Genomic DNA, 16,663 nt, shown 5'->3' with positions numbered 1-16,663 from the left:
ATAAGCAGCTTCTGGATCGTAAAGCCCATCAGACAACGAAATCTCATGCAAATCATTAATTATTATCGAATAAACAGGAACAATTCAAGTACAATATTAAATGAAAAATTTTTCAATCTAAGAGAACAATCATCTTCTTTAAATCATAGTTTTCGGACGCTTGTCCAAGTACGCCTTGATTTTTGGGAGCTGGGTGACTGTTTCAACGAGTTTCTTCAGTAATGGATGATCCTTATTGAGGTCGTGTCCCAGTGTTCCAGAGATATAATCCGTGTATGCCGTGTAGAGTATATCCGCGCAAGATATCTGCGAAAATATCAGTTTTCATGAAATATGAGGCGAATGGAAATTCACCTGAGGTGACTCGCTTTTCCACTTACTTTGCCATTCACGAAGTAGCCGTTATTCTTCCCAAGTTGTTCCTCGAATTTACCGAGAGTAAAGGACATCTTATTCATCGCATTTTCCTTGAGCTTTGCTTTAGCCGCTTCGTCTTTCTCCCAGTACCAGGTGGATACGGCTGGGAAAGAGGAAAATCGTCAGGATATAAAATCCATGAGTTGAAAAAATTACATATTTTCTAGACTTTTCTAGTTTTTCTGCAGAAAAACGCCCAATAGAAACTCAGCAGAATCTGCCAATCAATGATAGAGTGTTCTATGATTTATTTTTGTTTGTGTTATTCACCTGTAGCCCTCAATAGTATCAATAATTACTTTGAAAACAATCGTATGGAAAATTTTACGGAAACTATTATATTTCACTCAGAGAGGGTGCGTTATCTTCTCGTTATCAATCCTAAAGAATGATTTCTTATCGTCATGATTTCCCGTTTCACTCTGCATTGAGGGCAAACATTACTGAAGACGAGTATTAACACTGCGCTTTATGGTGTTATTACATAGCGTTCACTGTTTACTGCACGTACGGCCTGATGTTAATTAATTTAATAGCTAGACGTCAATCGAGAGCACATTTTCTTGAGTGTCCGTATGCGAATACTGTCCTGCAGTCAAATATTTCTCTTTGGAATATCTTTCGAAAATCTGTGTAAATGGGTTTACGTAAATTCGAGTCATTAAAATTTTCATTTCACGCACCAACTCGCATATCATCCATGTCGTCCATGGCAGCGTCGATCTGATAGGCCTCTTCGTCGTTCGATCCATAAAGGCCAAATTTCTTACTGAGATAACGCAGAATCGATTTCGACTGGTGATATTTTTTCTCGCCAATTTCCAGCAGCGGCATCTGGCCCATTGGCATCTCTGAAAAATTCAAGTGGTAGGAGGAGCATGGGTGATTTTTTCGGCGATTTATGGGATTACCCACCGGGCTTGTACTTCGGCCAATCTTCGAAGCTCAATCGTCGGTCCTCGAACTTAATTCCACCGTAATTCAACAGGAGTCTGATGGGTTCGGCCAACCCCGTGATGTTGAAGTATGTCAGCTTGTAAGTCATTTTCCTGTTTTGAAATATTTTATTATTTAATTTTTTAATAGAATAAATTATATGGAGACCTCGAATTCATCGGAATTTCTCTGAAACGTGGAAAAAGTTCGGTGGAAATTCATTAGAATAATCTAACGACTTGACTCCGTACTACGAAGACAAACAAAAGGACTATTTTTTATTTGGCCAACTTTTCTTACATTACGTAATTAACGAGCAACAGTCCGTGTCGTTAATTCGTGGAAACGAATAAAATCGATTATTACCGAAACAACCTTCTAAATCTCGTTCTAAACAGTAATAAATAGAAAAAAAATCCTCAAGGCATTCGGAATCCTGCAAATTGATACTAAATTGCGGCATCTACTGTCACGGCCGTCATGACGGATGCCGCAGTCATTTGTAATTAACGTTGCGAGGAACAATTACTCCTAATCACTGTCGAGCGCACCGAGAATAGGTCAGGGTATACTCAAAGATTATATGAAACCCCTTTATCCATAGAATTCCAATAACGTCATGCAATATTCACATCGCGAAGACAATTGTAAAATCAATCAATGGCCATTCTAAGTCGAAAAATAGGCGGCCATGAGAATTTTGAAGAGAAAAATTAAATAATTAAATTTTTATCACTTCACAAATGTGCAAAAGAAAGGGAAAGTTTAACAAAATATATTCTCGGTTATACCTGAGTGTCGTTCCAACACTGTTGAAGAGTGAAAAATAGAATGGAAGCACCGGCTTGTCGACGAGAGAAGGCACTCCTTCCACTTGAAATAACCAGCAACGACTGGATATGAGTTAGAACTCACTCGACTGGTTTGCCCGGCACTGTGGTTTATCGCTGTCATTGAATCCCCCTGACAATAACATCCATTGAAACTAGCCTAGTCGGTGTTTAGTCCGGTAAATTGTTATTGCGATGATCCTTGTTGCTGAGGGGAACGCATTGTTCGTTGTGATTCATCATTACATGTTCAGTTATGATGGCAAATACTGAGTCTTCAATTCCAGGGGCTCATGATGAGAACAATGGGGCATTTTCTAATTTATTACGGCATTTGTGTTCACAACGGTGTCTTGTGAGAATATTATAATAGCTTCATTATTAATCGGGACGTTCGTCTTTAGTAAGATCGATCAACACGATCCAAAGACAACTAATTTTCGATTCTGCATGCCATTTTCCATTAATCGGTTTCAGAGATTATAGTTTTTAAATTTTATTTTCTTATTAATCGATAAATAAAAATGAATTTTATATCACCAAGATAGATTCCGCGATTAGATTTTTTAGTATTGATATTTTTCTGTGACTAATACGCTTACTTAGTCGATTGTTTTCCTGTTAATTTCGTCTTTGTATAAAAAGAAATTATTTATATAAAATAAGCAATACTCAAATATGTGAAAAAACTTTATTAGAATAATCATTCAGCGGAGCTAGCGCTCGTGATCTAAAATACATTTATAGGTGGAAAATTTTCAACATTATATCAGCACTGCGCATTATATGCGATAAAATAGATCAAGTATGTCCACCCTAGCACTCTGTGACTGGGCGTTTGTCCACCCACGCTTTGATCTGCGGAACCGCGAGCACTTTTTCATTGAGGGCCTTGAGGTTTTCGTACTTCTCGATGAGATTGAATTTAGCCATGAAGTTCAGGTAATCGAGAAGACCAGCGAAGACGATGTCTGCCAATGTGAGCTTGCCATTGACAAAGTAGCCACCGTTTTTCTTAACTTGGGCGTCCAGACGCTCGAGGTAGAACGGAACAACTTCATCGAAGAGGGGTCCACGTTTCTGCTCCTTAGCTGCCTCATTGGTCTCGTAAGAGTATGCACCGATTTCTGTAAATGTAAATATGACCTTGAATCATGTTAAGAGATAACGACTCAGGTTTGGCATTATTCAAGAGATGTTTCGACTTTAATGAGCTTTTTGTCGAATCCTCAAAATATTTCGACCCATAATTTGGGATGTTTTGCCTTTTTAGCTCGTCCATAAGTAATTATGGCTTAAGGAACGTGTTTATTATACATTTCTATACTTCAAATGTATTTCTACTGTTTTCTAATTTCTTAATTAATCAATATCTTTCATTCTCATCAAATTCATCTTCCATTGAAGATTATTTTTCTAATATCCGTGAATATCTACACCTACAATAATGATGGAAAGTAAAATGTTGAAATCTCTAATGTTTATGTTGAATGATTTTCTTTAAAAGGCACTCACTGAGACGTAAATCGTGAATGGTATCGACTGCGGCGTCAATTTCAAGGTTTTCCCAGTCGTCTTTCCCCGCTAGACCAAATTGTTTGGCCAAGTAACGACAGATCGCGGTGGACTGGTGGATTTTCTTTCCATCAACCTCCAGTACTGGTGTTTGACCGAAAGGCATCGCTAGAATTTTATTCAATTCATCATTAATTCGACGTGTCGTAGCGTAATGTATCCGCTCAATTGTTTTTTATTTATGACTTACTGGGCTTGATGGTGGGCCAGTTAGCCCTGTCAAATCGTTCATCCTGGAAGTCAACGCCACCGTAGCTGAGGAGGAAGCGGATTGGCTCGGCTAGGGCCTTCACCGGAAAGTAAATCACCTTGTAGGTCGGCATGTTCCTGGAATGTGCGAGGTGTGAGCATATGCGGATAAAATACTGGTTCCAATTGTCTGATTATGTGACTGAAGGGTGGGATGGAATTAATTTCGAGGAAAATCACATCGATTTTTGCAGTCGAACGTCGAGAGGCGATCGGGCGAAAAAAAAATGTTTTCCTTTAATATTAAAATGTAACATTGACGATATTAGGTAGATGTAAATATACGCTACTCATCAATATTCACGTGATAAACTGAAAGGTGGTAAAAGAGTGCCCGTTCTGTCACGATGAATTTAGTCATTTTATCAGGAGCAAATTGATTTTGCATGTAGGTCAATACCTATTTAGTTCCGTCAAACATTTATTCATCAATAGTTAATGAATATATTTGATAAAACTTGGTGGACTTGACTTTCGCCATTAGACTAGCAAGCAATGATTGCAATTCTTTTCAAGTTTTTTCATTATTGAGATACATTCAAATGCGATAAACACATCGAACCGAACCCAATTCTTCTTCATTAGTTGGAATTGCATCATCGCGAGAATTCAATGGAGACGATAACGAATTGCAGAGGGGAACATTTTCGACTGCTCCGTAGAATAATCGAGTTGTTTATTGAGGCGAAAAAAAATCATATTAGTTCCAACCAGTCAATTTTTACTTTTTATTTAGTATTGTTCGAATAATAAAATGGGCAAATAAAATGAATACTTTTTCATTTTCTCGTTTCCTCGAAATTAGATATCGATTTATTATATTTTCATTCCAGAAAAACAAATCATTGAATAAAGAGAATGAAAAATAAATGAGTAAATAAACCGATTTATCGAAACCATCAACTGAAATAACATTTTAACCAAAATTTGTTTTCCCTTGAGAAAATTGAAGAATCAACAAGTTGACAATGGAAACCATAGAAACTAGATACCTGAAGCTAAAGTTATACAAGAATAGAGCATTTGATTGAACTATATTTTCTGAAAAGTCAACGTCCACTCGAGAGATAAATATCCCTTATCACTACTACCAAATCATACGATTTTCTTCGATATCGATACCAGGACAAATACAACAACGCCCCAGGAATATCATCGCCACGCCAATTAATCCTCCCAATTGATCCATCAAATTAATCCCGAATTATTTGACGTGAAAATTGAGACGCCCGTTGCACAATAAAAAAATTATGCAGATAAGGTATGTTCACTGAGATTTAGGGGCTTCGGTACAGGTCAATGATCCGTCGGGCCGTCGACATTTTAGCAGTTTAATGGAAAATCATTCTGTAATGGTTCGGTACAAATGTTGAAAAATTAATTTGTGATCGTACGGAGAGAAGCTATGCCTTTTCAGGCAGAAGAATGCCGATTGTGTAACGTTTTCCAAGAGGAAAATACTCACGATTTAATGCTGCGCAAAAAAGTACCAATTGAAGTGAATCGTTCGTTCAAGGGACTGAATACATTCTGGGAACAAATTCTCAGGAGCCGGTACTTATGAGCTGGAGCCGGTAGGTGACTCGACCATCTGTCTGGTGCTGCCCTCTGTTATTCAATTCAGCGGGCGGTACTCATCCTGCACTTACTGCATTTTTTATGAAATACTTGTTTATTAATCTCAAGATAAAGTGTATTTTTTTTCCATGATACACTTTCTGATTTGTGTGAACGGATAAGACGAAGATAATAACGATTGTTCAACAATCAGAGTTAAAAATAATTAATACTGAAATCTTACAACTGCAGAAAATTACTAAAAGCTACATTTAAAACATCAATTATTGAATAATTTTACGAATAATTTTTTCAACTGGCAATCAGACTTTTCTTTCAAGGTTTATATGGACAATTGTGAGTATTTATTACATATTTACATATTTAAAAAACTAATGTAAGATATAGATAAAATACTAAAAACACTACCAGATAATATTGTTTTGTTATTGACTCGATTTTGTTTTGCCTATTGGTTTTCTGATACAGTAAAATATTTTGCTTCTTAATTTATTTTGGTCGCAAAAAAAATAATTTTCTTCTCCTAAAACTTTTTTGTTTTTACTGAATAAAAAATGGCGCTTCCACACCCGCCTAAAAAATGGCGGACGATATTAATTAACACCGTATCGCAGATATTCAACACCAACTCGCTATAATATTTTATTTATTTTATTAACTTCAGAGCCGCAGAAAGTTGTCGATCATCCGTCCGACTGTATCCGCAGTACTCCCCCAGTGTCGGGTGCTCACGTCACATCGAGGTCGCTTTGGTATGCCGGCCAAAATGCACGCCAGGATTAATCCCACCTATTCCCTATTTTTTACCTTTACCCTTAGATATAGACGACTTTCACGCGGCATCTGCTTGTCCCAGTCCGTAAATGCGAATTTCTCCGTCAAATACAGGTACTCAATTCTTTAAAATCCGACGTTCGAGAAATCGAATCGAAGCGACTCTTGATTTTGCTGGAGGTCCTGTCCTTTGAGCAAAAACCAATCATCTTAACCCCGAACGATTCCGGGCCGGAAGTTACTGGGCCATTGTTCAATTCTATTGTTTATTTCATCAGATTATTTTGTTGCTAATGATCGGGAACTAGTGCCAACGCGTGCGCGTATTTATACGCAAAATCTCGCTGTTGCAGCGCCATCACACGAGAACCTCCACATCATCGACACCTTCATTACACACATTGACTCCGAATTGCAACTATTAATTTGTTACAAATTTCCGACGTCATCAAGTAACCTTGAACTTATCTAGGCAATAAATAGCGTCTGAAAAGAATTATGGGATCGGAAGTAGGAGTTAAAATGGCCGCTGGAGTAATCGATGACGACCGAATCGTTGAAAAAATACATAATTAACAATTGAAAAATGATAAATAATGAGAATTGTTTGGAAAAATCGTTTTTATCCTGCCATTCAATAAAATGTAGGGGGGATAAATGCACTGCGCATGAGCGAGGGAAATCGGATATCCAGGAAAACGATCACTCAGATTTTCTCAGCAATAACCGAATTATTAAATAGTAAATATTTATAAATCACGGGGACAAAATCGACATTTATCCCATACGTGCGACGAAAGTCGAATTTTTTTGTTTAGTACCTGAAAAAAGGTCGAATGCATCCTCGACTCGATCATCGACTCCCCCTTCGCTTGCCCCTCACTCGTAACGCAGGAGCGAAACGTGGCAACATCGCTCGGGCGCTTTGTTCAGCTGTGCGGTGTTGTCGACTAGGCGTACAACAGTGCTGGCATTCATCCTGAACATTTCGTATCAAATACCCGTTAATTGTTCAGTACTCAATCAAGTTTTTTTTTGTACAATCAACAACAACGAAAGGTCAACGTCCTGGTGATAACTGGTGAGTAAGAATTATCAGTTTTTATTAAGGAATGAGCATGTGCGTTAAATTTAGGACAATTGTATCAGTGGCGAAGGTCCCAGTCACCAGTTTTCCACATTCTCGTTTCGAGTCCTAGGGTTTAAATAGGACTTTAAATTTTAGCCTATACAGAGGTGGCGATCTGGAGTTTGGGAAAATGGCTCTGACAAAAAACGAAATTTGGGGGGAATGTTTTTAAGGGTAATTTTTCCATTTTGAGGTTAGGCTCTGCAGACCTTTTAGGTTATGGCTCGTATAAGGCTCGCATGACGAAGCTTGAGAAATTATCGGATTGCGATGATGGAAACAATTGCCAACGGTCATGAAGATTCCGAAGGTCTAGACTGGTTTATATTTAGTAAATTTTTATTAGTCCCCTAGATAATTTTGGATAATTGCGGACGATCAGTGGTTCGAGCCCTCTGATGGAGAACGAAAAACATTCGGAATGAAGTTGATGTTCTGTTATCAGTCAACTGGGAAGTTTACGGGTAAAACCAGCATTTTCCAAAGCTTATCGATTACTCATAGCCTCGCTAAACCACACAGGTTCGGTGGGCCTGGTGGTAGTTCTCCATACCACGTGACTCGAAACAACTCGAGTATGGAGACCTTTAACAATGTTGCGAGTGATGATCCTCGGTTGTATCTGTCAACGGACAAGAAAAAAATACTTTTTCCCTCGTTGAAGTAGTTGAACGGAGCCGGGAGCTGTTAGCACGCAGAATCCATCCGTCCGGATGTTGGATGAGGATGTGACTTAGAAATACTCAATCGAAGCCTTTAAAAAATAAGAACAAATATTTTGACGTAATGACGATTGCGCATACGTGGACGAGCGATAAATCAATAAATCAATGGTCTCGAGTAGAGCGCCTCCTGGTGCGGGGCTCGATTATTGTCTCGTCATTTGTCTTTTGACATTCGTCCTTCCGGTCATTTTTCGGCTTTCCAATGGGCAATGAAAGTTTTTTTTCATCAATAATTTGACAGCAGTTATTGTTGATAAGAACTTGTGACACTCGGTGAGGATGGGGAGAGATTGCCTATTAATAGACACTTAACATTCGTGAATTTCGGGCGATGGTCAAACGGATCAATGTGACCCGTTGGAAAAGGGGAGAATACTTGTACTTTCGGGGCGACCTTGATTCCCATTATTCGCACACAACGAGATGGAAATCATGCACGCGTTATCGCGGCTGACATGTCATTGATGTGTAACAATGAATCAGTGATTATGTCATTGTTCTCAAATGAATTTGATTTTTGGTCAAAGTTGGATCGAAATGGATCCCTTTTAGAGTACATTATGCCGCCATGTTCGTGACTTCGTGATACTTCGGCAATGTCCGGCGCTCGTAACCCGGGGCCTGGGTTCACTGTTCTACGTCGGTCGTGTTAAATATCGTCGATAAAACTGACTTACTAACATTGGTCGTGACCGCCATTGCTCATTACTCTGGGGGCATATCATCGAACAATTAATGGAATTGTTGATAAGGTAATGTTTGGGGCGGCGGGGTGCATGTTTATTGTTAGATAATTAAGGCATTATGTAGTTTGGTAAATCGAGGGCTGTTTCGGTTAGAAGCTAACACGATTGGAAGGCACTACCGAGGCAGCTTTTACTTTCAGCTGCTATCCCAGGGGCGGAGTATGTGTAGCGGTTTGCGGGGGGTCGGGATTTTTTTCCTTTGAAACAATGGGAATTTTCTTTGTTCGTGTCATTGTTCGGGGAATCGTAACTGTGGGTTTGCGAAATCGGGGGATTTTTCTTCGGATTCGGAATGGGCTTTAGATTTTTAGACGATTTTCGCGGAACAGGAAGTGGGCTAGACATACACGTGTGATCCCCAAAAGCCATTGATTCTGGTTTTTTTTTGGAGGTCGTGATGGGGTTAGAGACTATCTCACATGATTTTCGGTGAATTTCAATTTCAGTTGGTTGGTTTACAATTTAGAAGAATTCCTTTGAGCCATCCTAACCTCAATCTTCGATAGGATATTGCTGCGTAAATTGTTTCGCCATGGGAAGATATAGTAACACGAGAATGAAATCCGGTTATTATGACGTATTGAATTTTGACTTTTGCCACGTGCTCGCCTGTTTTTGGGCCTAGTTCAATGCTATAAGATATATTTATTCAATTGGGCGTCATTATGAGATTATTGTTAGTTTGGGAATTAAACTCCTTTAATCAGATCTTTTCGTTTTAGGACTGATCTTTGAATTATTATGGGGTCTTCCATTGAGTCAATGGGATGTTTAATTGATAACGAGAGCAATTGCTAGGGGGTTGATGAAAAAGACTTTTTCTTAGAGATTAGGAAAAGTTGTGGCGGCTCATTACTTGATAAATCAGTTACATTAGAAGATTCAGATGAAAACAATGACAATTTCACTTGAGATCATTAAAGAACCGTTTACTACTGCGCATTTAGGATTACCGTAAAGATTACTTGTCCTGCTGATTTTTAGTACAAAAATAGTGAAGGGGGAATTTGATGTATCAACGTCTTTCAAATCCAAAACGAGAAACCAAAGCATGAACCTTCCATTAATTAAATCTATAGTTAATGATATTATTAAACAAATATTTAGTAAATATTGAGATTCTCTTGGCACTTGCCTCTTTACTCTAATGAGATTATAGTTATAAAAATCGCAAAATATATTCCCCACTAAGTAGGTATTATTAACTTGTAGAGTTCTTCCAACGGTACGTTGGCCATTAGCTAAGAAATTGTGTGTATTGAGCCGATGATGGAATCAGTGCAGGCACAACCAATACATCTTACTGAAACAAAGCCACATGCTGAACATGGGCTTGAAGAAATATCAAAGCAACTGGAGAATGAACTTTTGTACGGCGAAGGGGATGATGGTGAAACACTCTCTGATGATGCACTGTCCGAAGACAGCTATCGTTTGAGGGTTTCGGATGATGAGAATGGAGATGACAAGATTGAGGCTTCCAAACATGTAGAGAATCATGATAATAATGTCGAAAAGACTAAACTCCCGGGTAAGTAAGTCATCATTTATTTGAGACAATCAATAGTTTTAGTGGCTAAAGCTAGATAAAGAAAGAGTATACTGGATGCCATTTTGTGAAGTGTCGTAGCGGCCATTTTGACAAAGTGGAGATCCGAAAAACCTCGACTAGTTTTTTTTTCATTGGCGTTAATGACTGATGCTTCGTCATGCATTGTTGTATTTTATTTACAAAATACAATACACAATTGTGAAAATTCAACACAGGTCCGTACTGGACAAAATCCCCGGGGTCTTGTGATATTTCCGATCCAGACTGCAACCAATATACTTCATAGCATACGTTGTCATCCAATCATTGACAGATCTCGAGTGATCGAGAGATGGAGTTCATCAGCATTAAAATTATCATATTCACAGCACGAATAGGATTAAAAATCAGTAAAGATAGATAAGTTAAGTAAATATAAGATTTAGAATACAAGAGGAAACCTTAGACGTGAATTTGTTGATTGCAGAATCGACCCCCGACGTTCGTGGTACGAACAGTAAAACATTGCAACTAAGTAAACTAACGAATAGTGAAAAAGATGGTGGAGAGTGTGGAAATGATGATGATATTACTGAAAATTTTCAAGTAGAAAAAAATAATTATCGCGAAAGCCGAAACAATTTTAGTCCGAAAAGAAATTCGAAATTGAATAGTCCGGAGGTACCGGAGTTGTCCTCCAATCAGGGGAAGAAAAAAATATTTACAAAGTGTTTCTCAGACCTGAGTGATATTAGTTCTGATAGTATCGATCTTGATGATCATGAAAGCACACCGAATGATGTGGGACTAGTAGAAGATAGTGTCAGAGCCTCACCACCATCACGAGCATCGTCTCCAATCCAGGGGAGGACTGAGCTGAAGTCCCGTGAAGATTCTTCCAAAAGCAAAAGCTCCATTCTTAATCTAGAAACTAAAAAAAAGAGTGATAATTCTACACCAGTTTCTGCATTCCCAACTGCCGATAGTAATCACATAATCTCAGAAGATGATTCGGAACCAGAAAAAGGAATCAATGAGCAAGTGAAAGACACTTCGAAATTGGTAACTGATGAGGATAATAGTCCGCCATTGAATACTAATGAAGAATCCCCGACGGAAAAGTCAGCAGACGTGGGAAGCACGTCAGCTGAACGGACAGAAATTGTCAATGAAAATTCCAAAGACGAATCTGTCACCAGTGACAGTTCCATGGCATTAAAGAACAAAGTTAGTGAAGGAGAGAATTCTTCACCGTCTTTGGAGTGTGGAGAGACAATATCAGATGTAGATAGTGAAACAATTGCTGAGCCGAATGAGTCCGCTGACGCGACGACCAATGATGAGGCCAGTGTCAAGCGCAGATTGAGTTTATCACAGAATGACACAGCTGTTCCCAGCAAAATTACCTGTTTAGAATCTCAGGAGACGCCTAAAGCCACTGATGATGCTATTGAAATTTTGGAGGAAACTGATGGAACAACTGAAAAATCAGCCCCACCAAATGCAATTCTGAAGTCACTGTTGGCGGTATCTAGGAACCAAGATGAGATCATCGATCTTGATGATGACAATACCGCTGACTCGGTGAACAGCAATGTCTCACATAGTGCCAATGATAGTTTGACAACAGACAGGACGGCTGACAAATCCAAGCCGACCAGTGGAGTCCTTGAGACTAACAGCGAAAATTTGGAGGAAACGAAAACACGTAGAACTAGAAGATCCCGTGGTGATGCCGAGATCGTAGCAGGTAGGAAGAGAATTCAATTTATAAATGTCATGTCAGAATGATTATTGACTCTTGGCATTGGTTTCCTTTGAATGCGATTATGTAATTTTGGTTTTTCCTATTTTCTTTTGTGGATAATTATTTCTATATTCTATCAGTTTCTACTTTGTTTATGATTTGTTATCGCTGCAGTCTGGATACGAAATCCTCTTCTTATTTGGTTCTTCTTAGTTATGTTTATTTCCAATGGATCTGTTAGTTTGGTTTGCTTGATGGTAATCAGTCCTTTCTGAATGCCTGATTTCACCCGGAAAATCATTACAGGAAAAGAGATTGTGACGCGAGCAAAGCGTGAAGCAGCCCAGAAAGCGGAGGTCACAGTGAGAAAGAATATGGTAACATTGAACAATGACACTGATTCAGATTCAACGGATTCAATGATACCTTACACTCCAAAACAAAAGGCCCAATCGCCGGCCTCCCTGAAGCGTAACATGGAATGTGATGAGCGATTGGATCTGGCAACATCTAAAAAATTCAAGACTGATATTGAAAAGGAAAATGCTCAAACTAAACCAGAATCCGTTAAAACAGAATCAAAGAAGACATTTGAAACTGTACGGAGATTTTTCCTGAGAGACAACAAGGAGAAGCTGAAAAAACTTACACAAGAGGTAAGTGAATGTTTTTTTCATATTTTCTAAGAAAAATTAAGATTTATCGTTGAACGATTTCTCCAGCAACTCGAGGAGCTGTTTATCCAAAAAATTGTCGAGACGATAACAATGCGCGAGGAAATCGGAAAACTCCGCGAGAAGGCCAAGATATCTGAGCGCAATCAGGAAGCGACGCGAGTCAAGTGTCAACAGTTGTCCAAACAGATCAATGATTTTGAAATGGTGTTAAATCGTTTCAGTGCAGATCGCAGAAATAGTCCGATCAGCAATGTAACACCTATTAAGATCAATCGATCTGTTGGGCTTCAAGTCAACTTCTTGACGGTAAGTATCAACGATACCATCGTCTCGAGGATGAGCCTGATCTCATTAATATCCACAGGATCATGGGGTTCAGAATTTAAGGCAGCTGCAAGCGGCTGGAAAGGGAGTGCAAACCAAGATACTTCCGAAATCACCAGTGAACGGTATGCCTCCAGTTCCGCCCGAAGATCCCACTGCTCGGAGAGGAATTAAAGTTCGATCCCCGAGGAGAATAGATATCCCTGCCCTAGCCCCTGTGAGTGCAGCTGCCCAGAACACCCTCCAAGGGCAGCCACTCATCTCCACAGTCACTCCATCCTCACTTTCCTTGACGAAACCCGGAGAAACACGCACCACCACTGCCAACACTACTCAGCCAATCCACCACGTTGTCATCAATGGTGCTACCAATTCAATTACCAGAACCAAGGTTCTCACTCCCAATAATAAGACCAATACCAATCTCATTGATTTGACGGACGAGCCGGAGAGAAAACATTCTATACCACCACCTCTGACAGCCATCATACCGTCCTCTACTGGCCCGACTCATGTCTCTAAAGTATCGGGCAGGTACCAGAGGGTCATACCAGCTACTACCAGTGTTACTATTCCTCAGTCGGCTCTCAGGGTTGTGCAACCTGCGGGACAGCCAACTCCCACTGCTTTAGTTGTTAGTATTTCTGTGGTTAATTTGAGGAAATTTCTCGTCAGCGAGGTCTTCATTTTTTTCATTATTTCAGAACAACATGAGCTCTATTGGAGGTATTCCTAGGTTTGTTGTCATGCAACCTGGTCGGCAGCTCGTTGTTTCCAATAACAACAATCAGGTCAGGGCGGCCAACGCCACAAGACCCTCACTGTCCAACATCACCTATGCTTGTGAGTAAACATCCTAGTATAGATATACAACAGTGTTGTTGTTCTGAGGATTTATTCAGGCAATAATGAATTAGAACAGCTGATTACTTTGTTTCCAAAACTAGTAGATAATGGTATCATTGTCAATGCTTCTCAATGATTAAAACATCAGTCTAGTGGAACAAAGGGAGGGTTTCATGAGAATATCATGAGGAAATGCTTTTTATGACAGGAACCCATAACATATGAAGTTAGAAGAGAAAGACAAAATCCTGCTGGCCATTCTTGAACATAGTTCCGCTTGTATATTCGAAATGAAAGGGCATATTCGCAATATTGTTTAAAAGTTCAATGGGAATTCTTCAATTGTGCTAACAATTATGGCGTGAATAATTATCCTATCAATTTGGAATTTATATTCAGAAATATATATATGGGATTTTCATATGGATTTCTTGTAGCTGTTCCGGCAATGGCGAATGGCACTGTGAGAGTCGTGCCAACGTCGGGCACAACAGTGCAACTTTACAAGGTATCTGTAAGTCTCTTCTTCGTTCCATTTTTTAAAATCATCAAAAATGTAGAATTGTCAGGGCTCATTGCTCAATATCCTTTCAGCATCCTGCCCCTCTTCCGGACTGTGTATCTTATAAACCCGATCCCTCGTTGAAGTTACCACCCCCGGCGCCATCACTGAAGATCTCCAAAGTACAACATGGTGAGAGCCTCGTAGATATAAATTTATTGGAAATCAAGTTCGTCAAAGCATATCTGATATTTTTGCTACTAAATTAGGAGCGTACTTTCGAATGGATCTGGTGTGATGTTTTGTAAATTGAGTTTTCTCCCGGGGATAAACGTCTTTCTTCTCACACGAAGACTGGGAAATTTCGGATTTAACGATTACAATACTTCCATTCAAAACACCTGAGTTTTCAATTATAGAAGCAAATGAGAAGGCGCTGTTGTCTCGATGTAATTAAAATTCTTTGCTCATAAGTTGGAAAACTACTTTGCAATGGTATTTCTAAGTCAATGGTTCAATGTTATTTGACGAGTGAACGATATCAATGGAATTAATAGATTACGAAGTAACAGTAGTGATTTACAATTAAATTTTTAAATACAATGACTTGATGAAAATGAAAAAACACGCAGACGATCGACTCCATTTGACAGAAATAATACGACCGTTACATTTTTGAAATTAGTTTATTATTTTTCCGTATTGAGTTATTGACACATCGTTAGTTTCACGTTTCACAATATGATGAACCATTTGGTATTAAAATTCGAGAGAGCAAGAAGACTTTAACTAATGAAAATTATTCTCAGGTATCGTGCTGTCCTGGAACATGGCACTGAATGAAAAATACGCTGAGATAGCGAGCTACCAGCTTTACGCATACCAGGAGATAACAGGAATGGCCCCAAATACATCAAACTGGAAGAAAGTTGGTGATGTCAGGGCTCTACCCCTTCCCATGGCCTGTACGCTGACCCAGGTATGTATGAAATTGCAACGAATGTCAATAATGTTGTCTTACTCAATGATATCTGATAACTTGAGCCCTGGAAATATGATTACAGTTCTCGGAAGGCAATAACTACTACTTCGCTGTGAGAGCTGTGGATACACATTCCAGATATGGACAGTACAGCCAGCCAGGCAACATTTCCCTGTAATTAAATAACAAGAGATTGAGATAAAATATTCTTGTTTTTATATGTAAATGAATTTGTTTTTTTGAGCGGTAAGAGTGATCATGTGGTCGAATGACTAACGGCCTTGAGAAAATGGTTTATCGAATTTTAGAAGAGACTCTCTGTGGAGATGGAAATTTCACATTTTAAGAATTATCTCGTTCTGATCAAGTGATTATGGTTGAGATTAATCTGTGTTCAAATGTAATGTTTTATATTTCAATTGTACTCAATATCGAGCTTTCAATTCTTTCAAAAACTTTGTGATAAAGATTTTTTTTTTCATTCTTATACTTAATTCTTGCTAAGTCGTAATTTATTTGTCGGTATATTTTTTAAGATACGGCCTCTCGAGAGAACGGAATGGATAAGTTGGAAAAATAATTTATAGTTTTTAGTGATTGCTAAATATAAGATGTTTGATACAATTTCTTTATTTTATTTTATTGCCAGTCGGTCTAAAGTTATTTTTAATTACGGAGAATACAGGGGTGGGGTGAACCAATGACTGACCAATCAATTTGCTTTTTATGTTCTTTGTACTATACAAAATGATTGGGTACGTTGAGAATAAAATCTTTTAGGACTTGAATGTAGTCAACAGTAAACTATCGTCCACTTGAAACAAAGTTTGGTAGAAAATTTTGTTTTTATTCTAAATACATAGAAAATTTCTTGATAAGTAGAATTCATCTTAAGATGGACTTGTCAAAAAATTATTTGTTTCTGGAGTCTTGAGGGCTTGAATTAACGGCTAGTCATGGGATTACCCCACCATTTTTAGATTAATTACAATAACTGACACTCAATACGTCAGGTCAGCGTGTCCATCATTGCTCTAAATTCTATTTCTTCCTGAGAACATCTTTAGAACGATTCGAAAGGCCTTACTGTAACAA

At 38.7% G+C, this 16,663-nt stretch overlaps 2 protein-coding genes across 6 annotated transcripts; one reads left to right on the top strand and one right to left on the bottom strand.

Annotated features, from left to right (window-relative positions):
• Positions 1-41: 41 nt before the first annotated feature.
• LOC135162608 (uncharacterized) lies at positions 42-5,631 on the bottom strand. Its single transcript, XM_064121257.1, has 10 exons — positions 5,473-5,631; positions 3,949-4,085; positions 3,699-3,866; positions 3,002-3,310; positions 2,430-2,458; positions 2,145-2,254; positions 1,333-1,466; positions 1,101-1,268; positions 381-520; positions 42-306 (listed from the first exon to the last, which is right to left on the bottom strand). The coding sequence occupies exons 2-10, from the start codon at positions 4,079-4,081 to the stop codon at positions 139-141; spliced, it is 1,359 nt and encodes a 452-aa protein (XP_063977327.1). The 5' UTR covers positions 4,082-4,085; positions 5,473-5,631; the 3' UTR covers positions 42-138.
• Positions 5,632-7,198: 1,567 nt separating this feature from the next.
• On the top strand, positions 7,199-16,192 carry LOC135162408 (activating transcription factor 7-interacting protein 1). Of its 5 annotated transcripts, none has more exons than XR_010298955.1 (11): positions 7,199-7,440; positions 10,172-10,490; positions 10,978-12,240; positions 12,544-12,893; positions 12,960-13,220; positions 13,279-13,872; positions 13,943-14,081; positions 14,522-14,592; positions 14,679-14,778; positions 14,856-15,035; positions 15,396-15,437. XR_010298955.1 is itself a non-coding variant. In XM_064120838.1 (11 exons), the coding sequence occupies exons 2-11, from the start codon at positions 10,226-10,228 to the stop codon at positions 15,744-15,746; spliced, it is 3,315 nt and encodes a 1,104-aa protein (XP_063976908.1). In that variant the 5' UTR covers positions 7,210-7,440; positions 10,172-10,225; the 3' UTR covers positions 15,747-16,192. The 5 variants fall into 5 exon arrangements, 3 of the variants coding, with proteins under 3 accessions (XP_063976908.1, XP_063976910.1, XP_063976909.1); XR_010298954.1 differs by having other exon boundaries at positions 7,205-7,440; positions 14,522-14,598; XM_064120838.1 differs by lacking the exon at positions 14,856-15,035 and adding an exon at positions 15,651-16,192 and having other exon boundaries at positions 7,210-7,440; positions 14,522-14,598; positions 15,396-15,565.
• The last annotated feature ends 471 nt before the right edge of the window (positions 16,193-16,663 follow it).

Source organism: Diachasmimorpha longicaudata, chromosome 5 (genome assembly GCF_034640455.1).
Source record: "Diachasmimorpha longicaudata isolate KC_UGA_2023 chromosome 5, iyDiaLong2, whole genome shotgun sequence".
Taxonomy (NCBI): domain Eukaryota; kingdom Metazoa; phylum Arthropoda; class Insecta; order Hymenoptera; family Braconidae; genus Diachasmimorpha; species Diachasmimorpha longicaudata.
This window is presented reverse-complemented; position numbering and strand designations above follow the sequence as displayed.